A 26338-nucleotide genomic window follows, 5' to 3' on the forward strand; every position below is an offset into this window, starting at 1 on the left:
CACACAGAGTGCCATTACCTCGCTGACAGGGCTTTCCCTGCTCTCCCTCTCCCTCTCTGACACAAACAGGCACAAAATCCTTTAGATAAAAGCACTGCATCTGCACAGTTCTACACATGAAGTTAACAGTATAATTTAATGTCTAAATGTTGGTCATTTGCATATGTGTTCATTAGTGTGCAGTATTAGATTAGTACAGTTTTCAGAACCTTGGACACAGGTTGTTAAACTGTGGCTGGAAGGTTTATTCTGCTATATGCACAAAGTTAGTTATGTACAGTTTACTAGTCCTATGTGATCAGGGGTGAATTTGTATTCATGCTGCACTACATATTTACACACATGCATCCATGACTGAATAGGCTGAGCAATTGGATCCAAGTGTGTCCTCATTTTGCCCAATCTTTGCCAATTATCTAATTGAGGAAGGGAAAAATATGCTGTTTTATACTCAAGTCATCGATGATTGAAGTGGATCATTTTGATCAGGTTCAAACATAACTGAAGTGCCTCAGGCTATGTCACTCTTGGCTTAACAGCAGGTCCATAAGTGCTCCAGTGTCCCTGCATCCTGCATCTGTATTGCTCATTTAGTCATTTGTTCAACCCTGTATGAGCACCATGAAATCAGGTCACTCTCTCAAAGCTTCTTCAAGTCTTTACACAGAGTAATAGCTGTTATTTTCACATCTAACACGTTGATTGTTTAGGACAAAGCCTGTCGCTGGAATCACAGATTCAACTGTACAAAAGGCCAATGGAAAGTGACTTTTTGTGCAGCAATTGTCACAGCAAGGGAAGCTTGTCTCTTGGTATTCATGACCTATGAGCAGTGCGACTCCAAATGCACTTACACGACCCTTCTTTGAGGTCGACATAATGTCTTTGTGAGAAATGCACAGCGAGCTACAGGATGACACTTCAGCTCTTGAGAGCCGACTTTGGCTGCAGATGCAACTCTCACCAGCCACTCTTCCTTCTTCCTCCTCCTCCTCCTCCTCCTCCTCTCTGCCAGGGACAGGGAGGAAGGGAGAAGAGGTGAGAGAGAGGGGAGGGAGGGTAATGTGATGCAGGAGGGTGCAGTGCAAATAGAGGTGGCTGCGTGAATTCAAATCACCAATATATTCACTCGCCTCAAAAGACACACACACACACACACACACAGATTTGTTAGGATCTTGTGCTTGTAGCATAAAACAAATTGACTTTCAGGTTCATGAAAGCCTATATGAAGATAATTCACTCACACATGCTGTACCAATGCAGTTTAATGTACCAGTTTTTTTTAAGTGTATTATATATGGTTGTTGACGTGAGAGGCCTTCATGTTTCAGTTCGTACACACACACACACCCACAGCAACACCCACTGACACTCCAAACGCATCTGCAGGCACTCACGCCTGGCTGCAATGCTGTATGTGGACTGGTTGGGGAGAAAAGATAATGTGCACTCAGATGTGGACTGGAGCTTTCAAATAGTCAAATTAAAACCACTTAATGGGGACATTATTTCTGGAAAGTGATGTGGTTGTTAAAATTTGAAATGGAATGCTGTAAGCACTGAAAACAAAACTCTAGAGCTGCAACAATTAGTTGATCAACAGATGATTAATCAGCAACTATTTTGATAATCAATTAATCATTTTATACATTTTTTAAAGAAATGTCCCTGTGTATAATGGACTGTTGCCAATCATTTACTAAAAAGTGAAATGTAAGAAGTAAATTTGTGAGCACTTGCCTAATATGTGAATTCTAGTAGCATTCTGGTAACACCTTCAAGGATTTTTAATATTAAGGAAGTGTAGAGCGTACTCCTCCCTGTTCTATCTCAAAACTGTGCCAAATAAAACCAAAAGTATTCTAAATGGCTAGATAAGTGATATAATGTCTTTCTTTGTCATTTTGTGTGAACTGACCCTTTAAAGTAGCCCTAACAAGTTCATGAATAACTTATTAGATATTGTGACACTCAATCGTTCGTATTTTGTACTTACAGTATGTTCCAGTAGGAAATACATAGCAATTTCTTATAAATTAAAATAATAATTCCACGGTGTAGGCTAATGTTTTTTCACTGTTTATGATGTGCTGACAAACACAGAGGTATCATTTAAAACATCCCCACAAACTGCTCATGCCACATTTACTTTCTGAAGTTAGAAGTTAGATCAGTTAGATTGTGTTTTCTATGCATATCTCTTCTTACAGTATGTGTTCACTAAAGCTCCTCTCCTGACTACACTCTTTACTACCGTCACATCTTTTACATCTTTGTTCTTCACCCAACCTCTTTAATGTTTTCCAACACACTGGCTTAACCTCACAATAACAGTACCTGTAAAAAAAAACATCACTGTATGCAGCACGCATTTAATCAAATCAAGTAGCCAGCCGGACTCATTGGCTAGCTGTATAATTGGCACTCTGTGTGGGAGTGAGTAACAGCCACGCCGCCTCTCCCCTTCCAATGGCCGTATTATTACCGTAAGTGAATGAGTCAGGGTAGTGTGTGTGATGTTGTGTGGTCACCCCCACAGTCCGCCCCCACAAGCCCTTTCACCAAGGGCGTTCAGTGTCATTGAGAAAGGGAGTCATTCGCTTGAAAAAAAAAAAAGGAAAAAGAAAAAGCTTCACGTCCACACACAAACATCCACACACCTCCACTGCTGCTAACACAAACACACACATCCTGTGAGCCTGTGTGCAGTCTACGTACACACACACACATACACACACACACACACAATCACAGGTCGGAAGAGATTTGATAATAAGATATCTTCTAATTGTCCCAGAACAAAGAAACTCCCACTGCGACATCAGAAACCCTGTGACACACAGACACACACAAGCGCTCTCGCTCTGTGCTCTGTTTATCAGGGCCAGGCCCATCGATCATCCTAGCCTGGTTGCCCGGGTAACCCCGTTATTATTCAAAGCACGGAGCACCAGCTTGCAGAGAAGCGCTGTGTATGTGTGCGCGTATGTGTGTGTGTTAGGTAGTGGAGATTCCCATTGGCAAAGCAGCCACTGGTCCCGGCATCCTCCTTCCTAACATCCTCCCTGATCTGCATACCTATGAGGGTGGACATTATCACACACACACACACACACACACACACACACACACACACACACACACACACACACACACACACACACACACACACAGAGTGATAGCTCTAAAGGGACACAGCAATTGGAGCACGGCTATCTCTCCAATAAAATTTCCCATCCTCTTCATTTCTATCGCCCCCCACCACCACACCACCATCTCCTCCTCTCCCCTCCTTCACTCCCCTCCCACCATTGTGATTTTCATTCAGCATCCCTTCCACCATTTTTCCTCCCTGTTTTTGGTGCATTTCATTCAGCCTGAACCCCTATCTGCTCGCTCCCCCTCTTATTCTTCATTCACATTCTGCGGCTCTGAGGCTCATTCATAAACAGCACCACTCCTTACAGCGGCAAAAAGTGGAGGGGAAGGGAGGGGAGAGCGAAGAGGAGGAGAAGGCGGGATGCAAGGAGGATTGCCCCTACTGACTTACTGACTGCTGCATGGTGAGGGCTCCCTGAAAACCGAAAAACAGCCAATCCGGATGCTGAGAAGAGGGGAGGGTAGGGAAGAGGCAGTGAGCGAGGGGGGGGGGGGGGGGGGGGGATGCATCCGTGTGCCTCAAACTACACCCTCCTCCACCTCCTATGTTCTTCTTTCATTCAGTCATTCAGTCCTTCAGCCATTCATTCATTCAACCCACCATCCATTCACACAACACACCTCGTCTGCTGCAGTTTTGCATTTGCTGCAGATGTTTCAGCACATCTAGGTGAAGGCAGTTTGTGCGGTGATGTACAGACTTGTGTGTGCATGGACAGTATACATATATATGTGTGTGTGTATGTGGCTAATTTCCCTCTAGTTGAGGCCAGAGGACACTGCAGACAAAACAACCTCTATTACCTCTGTTTGTTGAGCAGCTCCATTTATCACTGCATTACCTTGCTCTGACAAAACGGTTTTATCCAAAAACAACACTACACAACATTACTACCTCCTCGCTGCTTTTTGTTTTGACTAGCAGCTGAACAATACATCCAAACCCTACTGTATTGTCAATGCAGGACCATGACATCAGTCTGATTAACATGTAAACTTATCTGTTTATCTGACTGTTCACAATCACAGCAGAATTAGGCCACTGTTAAATACATAAAACCAACAGATTCCTTAAACACCACCGTGAATAAGCTGCCAGCACAAAGTAGGGCAGTGACAGGGGGGAGGACAGAGATGATACAAGCCTATCTGATCAGACGTGCTCCGCCTTCAGCCGCCACAGGAAGGAAGGGCTGCAATCAATAAGAGGAAGGGCAAGCGTGAAATGGGGGCCTGTCTCTTGGTTCTATTATTCCTCTGAAAGCTGCCTGTACCTCACAACCTCACTGGTGTTGTTATTCCGAGTGCGGGGAGGAAGTGTGTGCATGTGTGTGCTTGTCTGTGCGAAGAGTGAGAGGCATGAAGGAAGGAAGAAAGGGAAGGTGAAAATAGAGGGGAGGATAAGTGAAGATAAAATGGACAGGGAAAGTGTGGAGTTGAGGGGGGAGAGATGGGGGCGGGGGGGGGGGACGAGGGAAAGGTTACATGGAAAAATGGTGAAACTCAAGTTTAGAAAGGAGGGTTGAAACTCCCATGAGCAACAGTGGATCTGATATCAGGTGGATCTTCTGACAGCTGCTAAGACGTATCTCCTGACTGCAAATCTCTCTCACTCGCTCCCTATCCTCTCCGTGTTGCCAGTGACTTTCCATCCCATCAGCATTCTGTATCTGTGTGTGTGTGTGTGTGTACATTTCTAACACTGCGGAAAAAAGGGGACGTGAGAGGATCATCACCTAAGATCTCCCTGTAAACAGTGAAATCAAATCCTCTTGCTTGACATGTCCTGCACAGATTTACACACAACCAGTAGACTCTTATTTACGTGGGTAAACTTTATCTCATTATACACAAGCACACAAACATGAAACTGCATATCTGACCTGCAAAACCATCCAGCAGGTGTAGAAGGATTTTACTCACAGCTTTACACAGCTGTCTACAAGAGTTTTTCTCACATTGAAAAATGGCATGAAACGTTACAGTATACAACAAAGATCGAACAGCAGACATGACTGACAGCTACTCTAGAAATGTGCACTTCTCTAATGAGATGCCAATTTCTGAATGAGCCGTAGCTCAACATATTAGCCCTCCAACAGCTAGTGAAAAGTGCAGCTACTAAACACCTCTGCTCCAGCTATATATAACTGGACTGGCTCCGGGCACCCAGGTGGTCTTTAATACCAAATACTGACAAGCAGGCAAAGGGAGAGGGCAGAAGAGGCACAAGTGAGGCAATAGATAATGAAGAAAAGGAGAGGTGAGACAGCAAGGAGGAAATGGTGGAAGTGAGGTGATAGAATGACATGATGGAGGGAGAGAGAAAAGCATAAGCATGATGGGGCGAGCTGACAGAGAGGGTGATGGAGGGAAGACGTTAGAGGGGTTAAATTGTTGCCAGCGTGTAGTAATGTTCTTTATAAAACACATAATGTCATTGTAGTCAAGATACTGGGGCCATACATGGTTACAACAGCTGACTCAACAGTCACACTGATGACTGTCCTTTGCTATTCCTTCGCCAATAAACACTGCTTACATCACCCTCAGGAGATGAAGGAACCCAGGAAGTGGCAGGCTGATGATGTCAGTGGGTGAGCTCAAAAAAGGGAGCAATGCAGGACATTTAGGGAGGGTTAAACATTCCCCTTAAGTCTATAACTGTAGATGCATATAGGGCTGCAACTGACAGTTATTTTATTCATCAATTATTCTGCCGATTATTTTCTTGATTAATCAAGTAAATGTTTGGTCGATAAAATGTCAGAATACCACCAATCACAATATAGCCAAGATGATTCCTCAAATTGCTAGTTTTCTCCAAAAACATTCCAAAACCCTAAGAAATTCATGTTGACAAAACAATTGTAACTCTTACTTACTAGCTTTTCTGGAACTTTCAACTACATCTCACAGTCATCATGAGCAGATGAAGTTTCCTTCTGCTGCTGAAGACCATGAGATACAGTTAAAAGGCCTGGAAAAAGCTAGTAAGTCTTCCTTGAGTTAAGATTGTTTCATTAAACTATTTCCAAGGTCAAGAATGAACCTTCTCACTCAAAAATATTCAGTTTTCTATCATAAAAGAAAAGGAAAAGCAGCATCTTAACATTTGAGAAGAATGTTGTCATATTTCAAAGAAAACAGTTATGTTTATTGATTTTACCTGTTGAATTCTTGATCTTTCAATAAAAAATGAATGATAAAAAAACAGAAATACGGCCTTGCGGTTGTGTGCTTCTGCCAGCCGGTCAAGTTGCAGTTTACATCCATGTCTGTCCAGACTCATAATATTTGTAGTGAGGACTTTGAAGGAATTTGATAAAAGGTATTAAGTTTCTTGGGTTATGACCAAAAACGTGTTATGTAAGGTCAGTGACCTTGACCTTTGACCACCAAATTCTTATCAGTTCATCCTTGAGTCCAAGTGGACGTTTGTGCCAAATTTGAAGAAATTCCCTCAAGGTGTTCCTGAGATATCGCGTTCACAAGAATGGGACGGACGGACAACCAAAAAACATAACGCCTCCGGCCACGGCTGTCACAAGCGTGGAGGCATAAAAAGTCACGTGTTCACCAAAGTCATTAGGGTTCATCCTCTGGGCATCATGCATTTTAGTTTAGTTTTAGCAAAATTTCATGGCAATCCATTGAATAGTTGATGTTCAGACAGTTGACAGACACACAGACAGACCAACATTAACATCCATACACAGACGCACACACTCACATACACATACACACACAAACCAATAGACAGCCTGTACAGGTTAGTCTACCCCTGAGCAGCGAACCATAACTTCACCAAAAGTTAACAAGACCAATAAACAAGATGATCAGTTGTTCATGAGAAAGTAAAAATCTGATAATATGCATGTGTTTCTGCATGTGTCTTTTTCTGAGAAAGCTTCAGTAATTCCAGCCATTTCCCTTTATTTATGACCAAGCACTTCAGATAAAAATTCTACTATTACAGCAATATCAGCACATATTTTAGCAGCCCTGTGGTCAATGAAAGGTAGATGTCCTTCATCTGTCTGTGGAAATTTTGTATCATGATCTCAGGTGCACTGATGGTGAGATGTAAAGAACGTAGAAAGCAGATAGATACCCCCGGGATACCTGACACACACACACACATACACACACACATACACACACATATCTCAACCCTACACACTGCAGGAAAATAGAGCCATTACATCATCACCCCATCGCCTTGGGGAACGAGGCATGAGCGCTGACCACGGAGAGACGTGGGGTCATTACATCATTGGCAGCAGCCTGGAGCAGACCATAAAAGAAGGAGCTGTGGCTGTGTGGCAGGCGGGAACTGGACCGTGTGCGAGCTGATCATTGCTAATGCTCGGTAATGTTGTGAACACACATACAGGTCAGGTGGAGGGTCAGAGACTGCTTGACGCAATGCTGTGACACACACCACCCCAAGCCTTTATCTTACCATGCAGCCAGCCCGGCCAGTAAAGAGCAGTTATGTCACATTATGGAGCCTTATTAGACACACAGTGCCTTAAAAATAATATTATATAATAGGGATATTAATAATAGTTCTGTTTTTTTGTTAGTGTCCAGTGCATGTGCATGTTTTCTGGTTATCCATATCATTATTCAACATGTTGCAGTACTTTAATCTGTAGGTAAGAACCAAAGTCAGCTTTCAGTTCATCATGATGAATGATTTTAAAGCTGAAACAAGGCTGACCTCATGTCTCTGTGGTTGAAGTGGGTGTCTGAGTGGGCAGTGCAGCTTCTGAAAAGGATATTTTTATTCATCTGTTGTGTATGACTTTACCACCTTATCACAGGAGACAGAACGATCAATACTGAATCTCCTTTAGAAAACTGATCCTCGTAAAAATACTCTTACCAAGTTTGTCTTTTTACTTTTTGTGAATGTAAATCGTGTGATGTTGAAAAACTGAAAAACTGAGAACATAAAAGAGGGTTAATTGTAAAGGACAAGAACTACACTACAAGATGAAGTGACAACAGGTACAATGCTGCTTAGTTATGATTGTTATAAGTAAAGTTTAGTGAAATATTACATTATCTAGTGAAGTATTTTTTACTTAAAAGGAAATGTGTGTCTATGGCACTCAGCACCAACCCTGTTTTTTCCAACTGAAGATGTAAATCTCTCAAAACAGGTCACAAATGCATACTTTTTTCATAAAGGATGTCCAGCGTCCAGACAGTGTCAAGTGTCCACAGTGATAAACAGTGTAAACGAGGGGAGACCCAAAAATTCCAAGAGGCCATCATTACCATGTGAGTAGCGTGTAGTTATCGGATTTGCCGCTATGTAGCTTATGTCTACAACTTAACTTAGTGAAACTAAAATTGGGACTGAAAAGGAGAAGCTTTGCCACCGCGGAAGAGATCCAGGAAGAAGCGCAGGAGGCTCTGGACACGGTGACAACATGAAATGTTTCCAGGAATGGAAGAAACTCTGAGATGAGTGTATCATATCTCAAGGAGAGGAGAGGAGAGCACTTCCAAGAGGATTAGAAAGGTACTAATGAAATTCTGTGCCCCCCCCCCCCCCCCTCGTATGTTGGGAACTATTTTCATTTTCCACCACAGTTTTGATCTGCTAGTGAGTATTTACAGCAGGATGGTGTGTTTGACTAAAAATAAACTACAGTGCCAATATTCATTGTAATAGGGGAACATTAAATCTTTTCATGGAATAAGAAAAATATAGAATATCACAAAGATGACAGGAGGTGAAAGAAGTTTTTCAAGACTCCCTAAATATAGACCAGATCACCAGACTTGTCTTTTAAAGAAGTACAACTATGATCATATGGTGCCACTACTATACAGTTCACCCATCTCTATTGATTAAATCCTTCATACTGTAGGGATGACACTAATGTTTGATCATGCATGCTTGCATTATCTAGTTTGATTTCAGATTATTGCAAATCCACAGTAAGAGGCGACTGTGTGTAACTTCAGTCTGGATGAGAGGACTAATGCTGCTGAGTGGGAGATCATGACAAAGAAAGAATAATATCTGAAGGCAGAACTAGGTTAGTAAGAAGGTGGGGAGGGAAAACTGGGTGATGGGGGAAGCCAGCCTCTCCAGACATTAGAAAAGCACAGAGGAAACAAGTGTTGTGGGGAGAAAGCACACACTATACGAAACCGTAGAAACAAACTGAGATAGGAGAAAGAAAATGAAACTGTCATCAGCATGCAGCAAAGTGTTCTGGTTCTCCTCATCCACGCTTCCCTCCCTCCCCTCTCTCTTCCTCTCTGTGCTGTACAGATGATCATAATGGAAATGACCTCCATCTGAGACAATGGAGAAGCCTAAACCTGATTAGTTATTTACCTCCCTTCCATCTCCTTTCCCCTTTATCCACTCATCACACACACCAACAGCACCGTGGCGCCTCAAATCTCTCTTTACGTCTTCCCTCCTCTCCCATCTCCCTGCCAAGTTATGCCCTGGTCGCCCTGTGGTGATAGTAATTCATTGTGTCATTTTATACGAGCCAATAGTCTCTCTGGATTTACAGACTTGACAAGTGAGAGTAGCCGGGAAATGTGTGCGACCGTGGCAGGCGTTTGTCCAAGCGTGATGATATTTAAGTGCTTTTAAGAGCTCTTCATGTCTACAACACGTGAGGGTTCACACGTCTTTACAGTAGGCTTCCCTATATAGCCCTATATATCCCTATCTGTGTGTTGTTAAAGAAGTCCACAACACGTGCTGGTGACAGAAACGTGCGATTCCATGATTTGGTGAGTAGAGAGAGAGAGAGAGAGAGAGAGAGAGAGAGAGAGAGAGAGAGAGAGAGAGAGAGAGAGAGAGAGAGAGATGCCCTCCGAGATGAGAGCTCTCAAGCAATATAATGGCTCTCCTTTGGGTATAAATCAACGTGCAGGAAGTGGTCTGCCCTGGTGTTGCCTGCTGCAGTATAATGCAGGGAGGATATTTCATATATCAGACTCCAGAGCCCACTCACACCTCTGCTGTAAGTGTGCCTATGACGCACATTGAAAAAGTGAGGCTGCATACTATGTGTATGCCCCCCTGTCAGTCAATATCCTCACTCAGGGATGTGATTTGAAGCAGGCAGGACACCGGACCATTGTCATCAACGTTAAGAGAAAGACCTCTAGGTGTAATGAAGTTGGATGTATACTGGCATTGTAGTCGTGCAGGAATTAGACAGTAGCAGAGAGTTTTTTGTCGAGCAAAGAATATCCAACTTCTGACAACCTTGCAAGTCCCCCCCCCCCCCCCCCCCTTTTTTTTTTTTACCCCCACACACTGACACACACAGCAGAAAGCTCCTGTCACTCCCTGACACAAATTTAACAAACCCCCTGACACACACACACACACACTGTGCATGCATAAACAAGGTTCGCATGAGAAAAAGAAGTAGACCACCATAGCCCTCTAGGCTTCTGTGGAGGTATAACAGTCTAAAAACAAGAGACTTCACAGCAGACATTTCAGCGTACTATTCTGTCTAATGATAAACAAGATAACAAATCATTAACACAACTTGTTTACAACTTTATAATTGTCCAAATTAGTCTTTGTCAAATACGGTACTACCTCAAAGTGTGCAGCTTTGTGATTTGATCACGACTAACATAATAAAACAATCAAATGAAGAACCACTTCAAGGGCTGTTTGTAATGCAAAGGTCTATCACTGCGCACTATGCTACTGATTGAAAATGCAAATAATAAACTGGTCAATTCAGACTTAAAACAAGTAGCAACCAAAGAGGTAGCATTGAAGAATTTGTGCTTCCAGTGACAACACTGTTTCATAATTTACTCAGCCTCAGATCCCATACAGACAGACTCTATGTTCAGCAGTCAGAACACCTTGTACATACTTCAAATGTTTTTGCAGCATGTTTTACACAAGCTGCAGGGCCATCAAACCAGGTACTGCAGGTAGTGTGAGAGTGCAAGAGAAGTGGATTTATTTTTAATGGAACAGTGACATCTTGTGGACATTTGTGAACACTTCACTCAAAAGCCAAAGTGTTGATTCTATCAATAATAAATGACAAACTCTCTATTATATTATTCACAGAAAGAATACACTATGTTTAGTATAAGTCTGTGATAGAAACATCGCTACAACACACAAAGCCAGAAGGATTTTTCTTGGTGACATCTTGTACCTCAGTAAAGTTATGAGGATTTCATTAAAGAGAATTTAAGAGTAGGGGTGTTATTGAACATTTTTGGTACAGACTGAAATGTGCCTGTAACACAGACTAACACAAACTGAGAGAAAGTTAGCAGTGAATACCGGGTCAGATTCATAGTCTTTGATCAGATAGTTCCTGATTTCAATCACCATTGAGCCATTTACATTAATGGCTGTTTGTGTTTAGAAAACCTTTCACATCTATTTATTTTGTTAAATGAAAAGGGTTTTTATTAAAAAAAAAAACAAAAAACAAAACATGTTTTAATTCCTCAGATATCAAACTCAAGCATTGGCACCAAAACTCAGGTATCATGATTCTACGCAGTAATAGTAACGACAGCGTTGACAACCAAGATGATGATCTGACAGTTATAATGATAAGTAGTGACAGGCGTTTTTGCCGACAGCAGACAGTGAAGAGGTGACAGGAAATGGGTGGCGAGAGAGAGAGAGAGAGAGAGAGAAAAGGCTTACATGCAACAAAAGTCCCCAGCTGGACTCGAAGCTGGATAATGAACTCTTTGTCCTGTTTTTGTTTATGCAGCATTATGTGGTGATAAGATACAGAGAAGAGGCTACCAGCCAACTTAAAACTACTAACCGAGTATCAGAATGGAGTCTTCTTTCTTGATGTGTTTTTCCAAAAGATGCTGGAATCTGGAGAAGCTGCCCAACCAATCGTAACACTGCTCTGTCTTGTATCTTTCGTCCCAGTAGTCGACATCTTTGTACCTTGAGTTATCATCTGGCAGGTGGTCCATATTCTGTGTGACATGTAAATGTGACAAAAAATGATTGTTAGAGCAGAATTTAACACTTAAACTGCTTTCACTGTGATTATGTTTTCAGAAGCTCTGATCCAGGAACCATCACAGTACATATACATATTAATTCACTGAGCCTCAGGATAAACTGACTCAGAGGAATCCTTTTTATGATTTTCTTCTGGCATTTTAAAGCTGGGTCGCTTGTTTTTGTCGTCGGTGCTGCCAGAATTGCATGCATGCTGTACAATTTACATATTTTTGCAGAATTCTGCATGCAGGTTTTCTCCAATTCAAAAATCCCATATAGCTTCAGGTGATACTACACATCATTACCATGAAGTGGTGTCAATCGATATATATGTGCATGATGTTTTATGTGATCTTGCTGGTTGGTTTAAAATGTGTTTGTACACATTTGTACTGTATGTTCTACTGTTCTATTTATTTTATTATGTTTTATATACTTGTGTGTTCAAGGGATCATCTGGCTGCAAAACAAATTTCCCCTCCTGCCAGATTAGATTTGGTATCTCTGTTTTCACTGATCTCTCTAAAAAATGTTTTTGCTTTTTCTTTCACAGGCTTTAATTCCTCAAATATACATAATATTTGTAGAAGCATTCACGGAACAATAATCAAAACACAACATCTTTAGTTATTATGTGATAAATTAATTACCATTACATCAGTACTAAAAAGTATGCAAAAGTAAATATGTAATATCAAAATACTCAAAACCAAATCAAATTTTTAAAAAAATTAACCGGGAAAAAAATGTAAGAATAAATAATGAATAAAAATTCTGTGCATGGATTAAAAACAATATAGTGCAGAGTTTACAAAGAAAAATAATGCTATTAAAACATCCACACACAAAAAAACTTAACTGTAACTGTTTTTGCTGTTTGCAATGGATATCATAGACTGCATTTGAGAATTAAAATCAAAGAAAAAGAAAATCATTTTCAGATTAGTTTCAAGGAGTTTTAGTTTATGAATTAAAACATTTGCAAATAATATGAAAACGTTTCCCACAAATTCTACTCTTTTTTGTTTCGTTTAGCATTTTTACTTTTATACACAACAACACAACCATCAATTCTATAGTTATTTGTTCAAGTTTATAATATTTCTCTGGATTCACTTCGTCGCTAATTGACAGGATGCGTTCACTGTCACCCGGGACGGTCGGCAGTTGTACATCTGCTCACATCTGTAGGTACAACTAGCGCTCAGCTGCTTTAAGTTATATTTTGGTAAATTTAAACCCACCTGACATTGACATTTCTTTCTCCTGGAAGATCAGAGTTATAAAGTTATAATTCCGTTAACTAACTGAACAAATTGGTTAACCCTTTAATGCCTGAAGTGGGTCCTATGTTTTGATGCTTACGTGCCAGCACAAGCGATGGCCATGTATACATTTATCAACTCAACTCAACACAAAAGACAAACCCCTGAATTTTTAGGGTCGTCAGGAGCTCCTGACTCTCCCTCACCTTATACAGCTTTATTAAGTAAACATACCAGTTTGTAAACACAGCACCTGCAGGGTTGAACATAACTTATGTTGCCAAACTCTCGCAGGGGGCCGTATCTAGATGATAACCCCAGATTTGCGAGATCTCGCGAGAGTGATCATTTTAACTCTAACCATGATCTCTCTCTTACCCTAACCATGTGTGTTTTGTACCTAAACCTAACCAGACCTTAACCACAGCGTTATCACATCATAAAACATAATTATTTTGTACAATGACAAACAACGCGCACACATATCGCGAAAGTTTAGGGTAATCTAGGGTTACCCTCTAGATACGACCCCTCTCCGCAGCTAGTTCAAATCATTTCACACTAACACAGACACAGAATGAACTTTAAATCACATATTCTTCATTTCGATACTTACGAGTTAACCTCGTTAAGGTCAGTGGCTCATAGACGTGTTGTTGAGACTCTGCAGTGAGTAAAAAGCTCGCAAGTGTAAATCCACGTGTTGTAGTTTTACTGCATTAAAGCTGTGGTGCAGCAGGCATTGTGGGTACACATACAGGTACTGCAGACTTATCTACAACAGGATAAATCTTAATGGGAAAGCTGGTGAACCGCAGTGTAAAAGCTCAGTGTAATTTGACGGTCAATTTGAAGGGGCACATATTTCCTAAATGCTCTCTAGTGCTTGTAGTCTGTTCAAACGAAGGCGGAGCAGTATACTCATGATGCTTTCAAGCACAGCCTGGAAAAACGACGACTCAAGTGGCTTTTAAAGATTCCCTCCAGACAAGTATTACCACATATAAAAAAAAACCCAGCTTGGAACAATAACATGTGTCTGATATGGTTTTCCACAAAAAAAGTATAATTATCAAACCTACTCCTTCTCACTCATTCAGAATCTGTGAATATGCAAATATATTTCATTTCAAAAGTTTTCCCGCTGGACACAAGATGTCTCCTATTTCACTTCACGTGAAGTCCATTCTCAGTGTTTGTGCACTGGAGGCTTCAAGTTTTCACATCACACTTGTTGCATATTGGACCAGGATTGACATCCGACCTGGATGTGATGTCACAAATCCTGCTCATAGGTCCGCCCCTAAAAATCTGATTTTTAGTGAGCACAGAGAAAATTTCCACTTTTAACAGATTACTGTGAAACTCTGCACAGACATCATTCAAAAGGATAATTTTGAGTAGAGGGGGATTTTAAATTAGATCCAATAGCTGCAACAAAACAGTTTCTTACACCTTTTTTTTTTTTGTTTGTTTGTTTTTTTTGTTTTTTTTAAACAATTTCAAAGATTCAAGAAACCTTGTTTTACTGTTTTATCATTTTAGGCAGGTGTATTTGCCTATCTACTTTAAATTTCCTGCTAGAACCATGAGCTACTAAATAAAGAGCACAAAATGTATTGGGCATCATATTTTAGTGCTGAATTAATTAGAGATGCACCAATACCAATACTGATATTGGATATCGGTCGGATACTAAGTCAAATAGCTGGATTGGGTATCAATGACAACAGGCTGATCTGGTATCAGATAGAATTATTTTAATAAATAATAATTCAGTAAATTTATATCTATGTATTTATTTTTTACATTTTGTTTTACAAAGTTAGGAAAGCAAAGTCAAGCCTGATGTTGCCTTACACATAAAAGAACGATCCCAGTCTCTTCCACACAGTGAGGCATACAGCTTATTAATTAAACACTGGTATTGGATCGGTACTCGGTATCAGCCGATACCCAAAGCCCAGGTATCGTATCAGGACTGAAAAAGTCATATTGGTGCATTCCTAGAATTAATTAGTTGATTCACTGATTAAGGATTAAGGACTGTTAACTGAATTTCTTTGGCCTCTGGACTGTTTGACATTTTACAGATTAAGTGAAAATGAAGAAAAAATAATCAGAAAAACAGTTGACAACGGAAATAGTCGTCCCATTATAGTTTATGATCCAAAAATGGAATAGATTTTTATATTAAGGATGGATTTAAGGGAAACAACATACAGTGAAATATCTTTTTTTTTTTAAAAGTTTAAAAAAAAAAGTCAAATTCACAGTTTTGTCAACAATGAGTCTGGACAAGTATCTGCTTCTATTGGCAGAACTTCAATGTGTTTTGTACGTTATAAACTTGCCTCACATGATGGAACCAAAACAGATTTTGCCTTGTAGGGAAAATACTGATGAAAATACAGGTTTTATTATTTACATTATGTATGTATAAAAGACACTGTAACTATTAAATCAACATTGCTTTTTCAAACAAGTCAAACTTCAATCTACAAGAGCAGCTGTAGATCGAGATTTCAAGCAGATTTTTATTGTAGAAAGAAACAAAATATGACTTTCTAAATAGAAAAATCCAAAGTTAGACTTTAATACAGTCTATTTTCAGCACAGGCCTACTACTTTATCTGCTATGTTGCCAAAATGATGTTGCACGTTATGTAACCAGACACTTGCAGACACACTGCAGCCAGGAGTCAGTAGTATATCATATATATTATATTGGTTTTTTCAGTAGTTTGATGAGCAGCTCGCTGGTGCAGATCCCACCAACAAGGATGAGAACCATGAACAGCAACGTCAGACCACGACGCAACACCAGGTGCCTGACCAACAGAGGCTGTGGTACTGGAGCACTGGCTGTCCCATCATGGCCTGGACCGAGCACCTGCAGGTTTGAGTTTCCCTCTTCAAAACTCAGATTAGATGAAATGATGTTTATCTGGGACTCTCTCCAAGCAGCAAGGGCATGTCCTGATCAGAGAGGGGAGAGACGGGTTAGGTGTCTAAACTGAGCACAGAGAAGTTCCTGGATGCAAAGAAAAGAAAAAAAAATGAAGGGAGAACTTATTTACCCGTGTTTCTCATTTCTAAAACTTCTTTCTTTTCTGCAGCCTGGACTCCTGCTCTCACCAGTGCCTGTTAAATAATGACAGGTGCTTGTAATGCACATCAAACCAATTACATTCTGTTCAGCTACAGGGACATGAACTAATATACTGAAACGAATGCACACATGATTGTGTCATTTCCCACTTGTGACTGTAGAGGGCAGAAAAGATCAGGAAGTTTGTGTACAAGGTTTCTCATACTGGTGGTTTTGCAAGTTTTAGCCTCATTAACTACAAATTGTGTTTATTTTATTGGCTGCAAACCATTTCCAAAGTATAAATTGTAGACATGCACCTTTGTCATTAAAACAAATACAAATGGACAATATGGGATTTTTTTTATCCTCCAGAAAACACAACATACATTCCTCACATTTTCTCACAGTTGGCATAGACTTTTAGTGTAGATTGTGGGTCAGTCTCCAAAAAACACTGGATCCTACTTTTACCGTAAGCAAGTTGTTGCCCAAATCTTTCAAACTCCATCACTGCAGTTTGTAACGCAGGCTTCATGTTAAGAAATTGGTGTCTCCAAACCCAAGCTGAGATAAACCTTATGACATCATGAGGGTTAGGAAGAATTGCACTTGGTACAAAATGTGATAGCACTCCTGTCAAATATGAGTCAACGCTAAGACAACGGTATAGTTTTTTTTTAATGCTTACCCTCTCTGTAAAATGGTAGCAAATCATTTTTCATGAAATTTCAATGCGTGCTCACTCACCTCTTCTGAGGCCTTTCTCCAATTTAGTTTACACAGGAAAATGATAAAGAATATAGATTGTAGAGTGACACAAATGAAAAGCCCCAACCACAGTCCTGCAACAGAGAAGAAAAATCTCTCAAACTTACTTCAAAAAAGACCTTAAAGTTACATGGCATTGTCACTAGCTTGTCTGTCCTCACCTACGATGCCCATTTTGCCAGCAAACATCAGGGACAGTCCAACAGGAAAGCCGATGCAGTAATATCCCAACACGTTACAGATGGCCCCAATTTTTGGTTTCCCTGCTCCTCGTACAATGCCCCCTGTGACACCCTGCACACAACAAATACAGCTATCAGTCTCTGTCTGCTGTACTTAGCTTCGATATAATAATAATTCTACAGACGACTTACCGCAATCGCGTCTGCAGGATTGAAGAACACATATATGATCATGACATCAGCAACCCGCTGAACAATTTCTCTAAAAGATGCAAACAAAGATTAACTTTTTTTGCCACAATACATTTTGAATTGTAGGACAGGATTATGAACTGTAAGTTTGATGTGCTGATTTCCTCCCAACTTGACTGGCCATTAAAACTGATTTGCGAGTTACATCAGAGACTTGGAAAAAGATTTTATGAATTCACAAATATACTCACTTTTCAGTTATAAAGATGTAACCAATCACATCCTTACATAATCCAAGAATAATTCCAACAAAGCACGAGACTGCAACTGGATCAAATGTTGGAAGAACACAGACAGCAGCTGTTAACAAATCTGAGCAAAATGTATTTTAAAAATACATAATTTACATGGATGATTTTAATCTGTTAAAGAGGACATAGAATCCTTTCCTGCAGTTTTATCTGCTCCTCTTTATGCATATTCAATTCACATTCTTTTTTTTTTTTGCAATGACAACAAAGTTTAATTTAATATCATCTATGCAATCTAAAGTGGTAGAGACAGATTTAAAGGTCAAAATCATAACAATAGATATTCAAAAACACTTGGTTCTACACTACCAATAATGTGTCTTTCATCAGACCCTCCCTCCACTCCTCCAGTTTGTAAAGCAGTGTTAAAAAAAATTGTACTACCCTGAAATTACCCTGATGACCTCATCTGGGTTATTTTTTCAGACATTGGAGCACTTCCTCCAGCACCACAGAAGATAATATACAAGCTGAGTGGTGCTTGTCATGACAAGTAAAATCATTAACTGTGCAATAAGTAGTTTTTCTGTGGGTGGAAGGTGGCCTGCATGGACGCATTTGTTCTTACATGCACAGATGATGGCGATCTTTCCAGACGCAACAGCCTGATCTACATTTCCAGCACCAAGAGCATTCCCAACGTGCACACTGGCAGCTACTGAAAATCCCATTGGGAACTGTGGATACAAAATATTGTGTGACATTTTAACAATTTCAAACCACAAATGTGGCAATGGTTCATGATTACATCTGCAACAAATAGTCAATTAATCAATCAACTGAAAAATAATCTGCAACTATTTTGATAATCGATTAATTGTTTCATTCATTTTTTAAGCAAAAATGTCAAACATTCCCCACAGTTCCAGCTAGTCATTGTGAGTATCTGCAGATTTTCTTAGTGATAGTAAATTGAGTATCTTTGGGTTTTGGACAGTTGGTCTAACAAACCAGGAAATTTGAAGACACCACCTTGGATTGTAGGAAACTGTGACAGACTTTTTTCTCTGTTTTCAGATGTTTTATATAAATAATCATTAGTTGCAGCGCAGTTCCTCAACATTTCACATTATAATATCTAGTTATCCATGTAGTAGAAGCACAAAACTTACAGTGCTGTATGACCACTACTCAAGATGTTCTACAGTTTAGAAATGAAAGAAAAAGTAGGAAATGTTTGAAAACATATGTAGCAATAAACACGTAACTACCAAAAAATGAAGCCTAAATTACATAAAAAATGTTGCATCATTACCGTAAATGTAACAGAGACTATCTGATAAACAACCGACTGAGCTCCCAGCTCAACCTCACTGATCACACCAGCCAGGAATCCTCCCATTTCAAACATCCACCACTCGAGACAGATCATAAGCATGCTGGGAATGGCCACCTGTGTGAACAGACCCCATTCCTGCAGACAGTCCAGCGACCAACCTAGTAGGTTAAACAACTAGAGTTAAACAAGCAAAGAAAATGTTTGACTAAATTTAGTTTTCTAATTAACTCTGAACTCTACAGTCCAGAGCTATTTATGACTGTACTAGAAATACAGTAACTTAACATTTTCCAAAGATGCTGAAATGTTGTGGAAGGAGTGTTTTCAGTTCTGCTATCCCAGCACAGGATTAAAAGTTAATCATCCAAGCAGATGACATTTCTGAAAAAGTTAGAACTCACCATACCATGTCGCTTTGTGTAACCCCGTCCAGCGAATGTAAATGTACAGGATGACAGCCAGAGATGACTGTGAGATAGCATTCGCTGCTGCAGATCCACTGTGGGTCAATAGACAACAGAATAAAAAAAGACACAGGTGCACCTGACTGTTTCCATTTCTAAAATTTAGTCTCATATAGTGGTGGGTACACTTACACAACACCCAGATCCAGCGTGTAGAGGAGGATGTAGTTGATAATTACATTGAGAACATTCCCAATGACTCCAGTTATCACCTGAGGCCAGATAATACCCTGCCAGTTCAAGCACAACATGGACTCAGTGTTCAGCGTAATTGAACAATTCTTCAGCTATCATTGTGTTTCTGTAGATGTGCACTGTACCTGATTCTGTAGATACCTCCCCTGCAACTGATACATGAAGACAGCCTGCAGACAGGGAGGTGAATACGAGTAAAGCAAATTAAAAAATTTAAAAAATACAAATTATAGTTGTGTGTTAAAGTATGCAGAGCAGACTAAACTTACTGGCAGAGCAGGCATGAAGATCTTCACATACTGCTGCGAAAGTCTGTGGACAGCAAACATGGAGTGCAGAAGTATGTGTTAGTACACTGTGTGTGTGGTAGCATGTGAAACTGCTGTCAGTGAAAAGGATGCTGACCGTGCGACGTCTGGGCTTTGTTTGACAGCGAGTAGGATAGGCTCCGTGTTGATGAGGATTGCCCAGCAGGGAAAGCAGCCCAGGAGCAGAATCAAAACACCTCTTTGGAGAATGACTCCCACACGCTTGAGGTTTCCACTCCCATACGTCTACACAGTAGATAATTCAGATTTAGATAGATAGATAGATAGATAGATAGATAGATAGATAGATAGATAGATAGATAGATAGATAGATATTATTATTGATCATTGTCTCTCGTCTCAGACTGTCTGCCTCATATAGCGACTTGTTTTTTATTTTTTTTAAAATTGTTAATTTTAATATTTGTATGCAACATGTTGTCATAGGTGAAAAATAAACATCTATTTTGCTGTTGTTGTTTTTTTAATAGTTTTATTTGAAAATGTTGGAACATATTTTTAGATGTGTTATTCTGTGTTGTAACAGGTTCAATAAATTTCTCAATGAATGGATACCAAATGAATAATCAATTATATACAGTATAGATATACCATGTGACCCAACATTTTAAGTTCTAGGGCACAACTATGTCTTCATCCACTATTCTGTTCGGACACTCTAGAAAGTCGCAGGCACAGAATTCAGTGCATGGCAAGCCAGCTGCAAAAACAAGGACATTTCTTCTGTTGACTGCATTGTTTGTCCTTGCAGCAGAGATGTGTTAGATCTCGCACTCCTTGTGGTGCTGCTGCCTTTTCATACATTGTTGTTTCCATGACTCCTTCCGTAAACCTCCAGCCTTTCCCCACAGGACTCCAAAGCACTGTTTTTTTGTGATGACAGTGGCACCAAATGGCAGTTTGGTACATGGCTCTTAGTAGATGCTGCCTAAATGAATCTTCAGCTGGGGGCATATGAGAAGCAGGCAGGTCTGAGGTGGATGCCAGCACATATCTCATCTCATCCAGAGTGGTACACTGATCCCCTCTCTCTTTCTTCTTGTGGCCATACAAGATGAGTGCGTAACGTCTGGCTATAGGCAATGACTTCTCAAGATTTGTTGTCAAATCAAAGTGACTTAGGCCTTTCAGCTCATCCAAGTGCTTCTGAAGTTTTGTGAAAGCAGTTGTTTTTCCTATTTTGAAAAAACTGCTCGTCATATCACAGACCGTCAATGCATGGCAAACTGGAAGGTATTGGCACAAGGTTTTCCACAACTTTTTAAAAATTGTATTGATTGGTACAAACCTCTCTTTGCCTGTATGGGCTTTGTGCATTAGGACCAAAGCTGAGCCAAACATGCTGCAACTTGCATAATGCAAGAGCAACACAAGAACATCAGTGTCATCACACATGATGATGACTCCTGTGTATGTCTTGGCAAGCTGGATGGTATGTGGTGTCGGCCTCTTCTTGATGACTCATTAATCGACTAGGCTCTCCAGGCTGTCATGATCAAATATCAAATATCAAATATCAAATGGTTTTGGTTTCTTCCACATCTTTAAAACTTCTGGCCAAGATGATCGTCTGTTCCTCAGTGAGTCTACATGGACCTGAGCTGGTTATGTAATTGCAAACAAAAGCAGAAAGCGTAGCCTTGTTGTCACTGCTTGTCAAATACCTCCTGTAATTTCACGTGTTGGTCCTGCATCTCCAACTGCTCCAAGTTTTTGTTTGTCTTGTTGCTTGATGGAGTTTGAGTGGTCATATCAGTCAAAAACCATGGCAACACAATTGATTTTTTCCTCTTCCAATAGCAGTGAAAAGATTATTTTGAGAACGCGTTCCATAAGGTCATTGAAAGTTTGAAACCCCAATTCATTCACTCTGAAGTAATACCATGTCATCTATGATGTGTGCACATGGTCCTATTACATAAGGTGAGTGGTACCTTCTCATCCTGCCATCATCATAGAGCAAAGCAGGTGGTAGAGCAACTAACTCATGAGACAACACGTTCTACATGGACACTGCTGGAAGTCTCTTGAAAGAACATCTGATGCTGTCCAGACTTGTTTTGCAATACAGGTACTTTCTTCAAAGTGACTGAGCATTTTCTTTTCTCTGGTTCCCAGAAACTATTTGTTCCTGTGTACTTCGCAAGGCACTGCTCTATGAACAGTTGGCTTTGGTGTTGAGCATCTTCAAAGAAACAGGACAAACCTTTTGCCACCTTTTCAGAGGCAACTTAACCAGTGACAATGTTAACAAGCTCTTCAGGAACACTACAGGTGTATCCAGATGAAAGGGGTTTTGGTTTTCCTCCACAATTTCCATGGTCTTTTGTACGACTGTCTCATCCTGGCTGGTTCTGGAGGATCCATGCTCTTGGTGGGTTTGTGAGCCTTGGACATTTTAGCCACAAAGCTCTTTCATGGCATCCACATATTCTGTTGTCATATGTCGTGTCATCAACCATATTGTGAGAGCCCCTTTCTTAAGCATGAGACCAACAATTCCATCTTCACTCTCACCCTCACGGTTGATCATTTGCTCCAGTGCCTGGTCAGTTGCCACGCAGTTAAAGCTCCATTTGTCAGACCGCTGTGCAACAGAGATGAGGATAAAAGAAGGGCAATACACTGGGGATGACCCCTCCACAGGAAAGCACTGACTGTTTTCTTAGTCTGACAAGTAGGCATATACTGTAGCCTATATATTTTTATGTTGACAGCACATTGTGTTATGTCATGTTGTGATTATTTACTACTTAATATTGAAGTTTGCTGTGCACTGCACATAGAGCTGAATTAAATCTGAAAGAATTAAATCTTACATCTCTCATGTGTCCGGATGAGGAAAGGACAAGGCATGAACTTGACATCGCATCACTGAGAGTGAAAATATTGTGCTATCAGATGAGATGTGTGCACATGATCACTGTAATTAAATAGCTACCACACCTAGAGATCATGCACAAACACAATACAAAAGAATATTGTCTGCACAGAACAATAATAGATTGGACTTGGATTGAAAAATGAGCCCTGACCAAGATTGTACCTGAGATATGAGTGTATCACAGGCCGATGCCAATCCAGTGCCAACTGAAATACCAGTTACGTTAATAACCTGCATCCAAAAACAAAAACACAAAGTCACTGTGATTCAAGCTGTAATAGATAGACAGATGAATTACAAAACACAGATAGGTGCATGAGTTCAGGGTTGAAGCAAAAAGTGACAGAAAAGGGCTAAAAAGTAGCTGCAACTCCTAACAGGTTGTGTCTTCTCACCGCTACTGCTAATGCCACGCCTGCAAGCTCAGTTTCCCCCAGATGACCGCTGAACACTGTGCTGACAAAACCGATGAGAGAGATCATCAGCAGCGAAATGAACTGGAATACAAGAAAAAAAAACTCTTCAACTTAATAAATGAGAATTAAATCACAGTGAAACTGAGTTTGTGTAGGTACACAAACATGTAGGGGAGATCGAGTATGGTTGTAACATGAGGAGAGTTGTAACGCCACCAATTCTACCAATTAGGGATAAGATAGGAGTCATATTATCATATCAGTGTTTACCTACTTTCCCCCCAATCCCACATGGTGGTTGTCAAAGCTGGAAACAGGTGCATGCAGATTTTATAGAGAAAAAAATGATTTTGAGGTAATAAAGTAAAAATTTTTTTGACCAAGACTATATTTTGTTTAGTACTTATACTATTGCAGATAAAATCATATGTCTTATATCAGATTAAATTGCAGTTTCTCAGGCAAAATGTGCATCTTTCCCCTGCTAATTTCAAACCACTATGCTAACACAGCTAGCTGAACAATGGCTGGCTGGCCCTGCCAATGTTTCAAAAAAGCATCTGATGGGGTCACAAAAAAGCGCAAGTAAGTCAGATCAGTTGTGAAGGCACATGGGATCTGCCATGTAACACTGAGCAGATACTGCAAGACACTGCAGAAGCTAAGAAACCGAGGGTCCACTGATCTTCCTAGTGTAGGTTACCGGAGTAGCAACGAGGTACAGGAAGAAATGTTGGCTGACTATTTGACTTAAGCACCAGACCTATAGACCAGAGTAGAATTGAATATTAGTGTAGTTGCCAGACAAATTTAAAAACGTGTTGTGTCTATGCACTCAGGTTTCCACTTTCTTTAAGGTCAGAAAGTTTGCATATCAACTTGCAGTAATATATAACATCAAACACTCACAAACATGGGATGAGAAGCAGATGGCAGGGCCTTTATGAAGCAGAACCCCAGCCTGTCAATGAGCTAGTTTTAACTACTCAAATGTGGAACATTTCTTCAACAGCCTTGGAAAGGTCATTGACAGAAACAACTTCAGCGGGAGTGGAAACAGTGTAGTAGAGTGTTCATTAAGCATACATACTGTTAAGGAAGTTTAGTTTAGTAGTCAAACAGAAAGTGGATTTGTGTTATGGTCAGTCACAGAGAGAGAGAGACGTTGTTCTGGATTGTTCTGTTATTTCAATAAACTTCTTTTTGAAGCATATCATATGGTGTGGCCTCTGTATTTGCTTCTTTTGTCTAATTGTTCCAACTTACCCCAGCATGTGTTACAACATAACCTGGTAGTGGGGTAGGTTGTAACAAAGGAACACCATGTATTTGACATCAACTCACAAGGTCTGTGATATTCTTGCAGAGGTTTGAATTGATGTCATTTGTAGTAAACAGATGTCGGTACTTTGTATAAAAGTTTGAGACCTATAGCTCAAAAATTGGGTGCTGAAGCAAAAAGTGTTACAACCATACCCGGTCTCCTGTACATTTACATTTGCATACTTGAGAATGAACTGCCACAGCAAAACCTCACTAAACACTTCAAATCAGCTATTTCGTTTAGACAACTTCTCAAAAAGACAAAAAAAACTTTGTGTTGTCCCGATTTGGGACAACACAAAGTTCAAACATGCAATATCTCCTTTCCAGTAAATAGAGGCCGTAAAAGCTCATTAGAAACCAGTCGTAAGTTGCCAGTGTAAGTGGAAGATACACCATACCAACACAAAAAGGTGGAATAATAAGGACTAGGAAGAAATAAACCCTGCATTTTTCATGAGGTGTGTCTAAATATCTACTTACCACAGGTCCTGCTAGTTTGAAAAGTTGAATCATTTCATTCTTGTAATCCACTGGGAGCCAGTCCTTGATGCGCTTCAGACACCTTGCACCATAAGTATATAAAGTATCTTTGTAAATAACAGACACATGGTCTGCTTGACTCTGTCTGTTTATTCCATGTTGACGGACAAACTTTAGACCTAAATCCTCCATATCTAAAAAGGTTTTTACACAGGAGAGGTGAAATCCTTTTTTTTGCACTTCAGATCTCCTCAGCTGAGTTCTCTAGTGACCTTTTGAATTGAACAGCCTTCTCACCTGGGATGGCCCAGCTGAGCTCTCCTCCCCCTCTTGCAGCCACACTAAAGTTTTACCGAAACCTATTTAGAATTCAGTTGATCCAATGAAAAACCTGAAGCCAAATTATTGTGCATGTAGTAGGCTACACTTATGAAATAACCTGTTCTTCCTCATGTTATATTTTAGTCCAACATCTCATCTAATTGTATTCTCTGACTGAGGTCCTACTTATGCTGATACTGCTGTGGTTTTGCTGAGCTTCGGTGAAGTTCTCAACTTGCCGTAGTGATGTATTGCTGTACTTCAGGGTGCAGTCAGTCAATACAATCAACAGTGATCAGAGTACCAAAACTTTCAACTGGAAGTGATTGATAAAACAATGGGCCTCATGCAAGAACCGAAATGAACAAAAATAAATATATAACTAAAACAAACTTAATGCAAAAACAATATTCTGTCTACCATATTATCATCATCATGGCTGCCAATTTACTGAGAGGGTTTTCACACTTAGTACATGTTTAATATTGACAAAACTCATGTTGATGGGTTGATGAATGAGTTGTGAGTTGTATGAATGAGGTGTACTTTTTCTATACCTGTGCTGTTATATGACTCTCTTCAGTACTCTGCATAATTTAAGATAATGTACCTCAATGTATTTCAGCTCTACATGTTTGAAAAAGATGTCAGTTCCTA

General features: G+C 40.1%; 2 protein-coding genes across 2 annotated transcripts in view; both read right to left on the reverse strand.

Annotated features, from left to right (window-relative positions):
- Window positions 1-14383, reverse strand: part of ece2a (endothelin converting enzyme 2a) — a 78007-nt gene extending 63624 nt beyond the window's left edge. Inside the window, exons 1-2 of the mRNA XM_044369214.1 lie at window positions 14057-14383; window positions 11982-12144 (exon numbers count right to left, since the gene is read on the reverse strand). Coding sequence (XP_044225149.1) covers window positions 11982-12141 — 160 coding nt within the window. The 5' untranslated portion in view covers window positions 12142-12144; window positions 14057-14383. The remainder of the gene's footprint in view (window positions 1-11981; window positions 12145-14056) is intronic.
- Window positions 14384-15707: 1324 nt separating this feature from the next.
- On the reverse strand, window positions 15708-25393 carry LOC122993382 (multidrug and toxin extrusion protein 1-like). The gene is made up of 16 exons (XM_044367514.1): window positions 25361-25393; window positions 23534-23635; window positions 23301-23369; window positions 20331-20479; window positions 20195-20237; window positions 20051-20095; window positions 19863-19960; window positions 19668-19765; window positions 19243-19424; window positions 18556-18664; window positions 17928-18003; window positions 17677-17746; window positions 17464-17596; window positions 17282-17376; window positions 16521-16584; window positions 15708-16419 (listed from the first exon to the last, which is right to left on the reverse strand). Exons 1-16 carry the CDS (start codon window positions 25391-25393, stop codon window positions 16163-16165), a joined length of 1623 nt encoding a protein of 540 aa, XP_044223449.1. The 3' UTR covers window positions 15708-16162.
- Between the last annotated feature and the right edge of the window lie 945 nt (window positions 25394-26338).

The sequence above is a fragment of the Thunnus albacares genome, chromosome 12 (assembly GCF_914725855.1).
Source record: "Thunnus albacares chromosome 12, fThuAlb1.1, whole genome shotgun sequence".
In the NCBI taxonomy this organism is placed as follows: Eukaryota; Metazoa; Chordata; class Actinopteri; order Scombriformes; family Scombridae; genus Thunnus; species Thunnus albacares.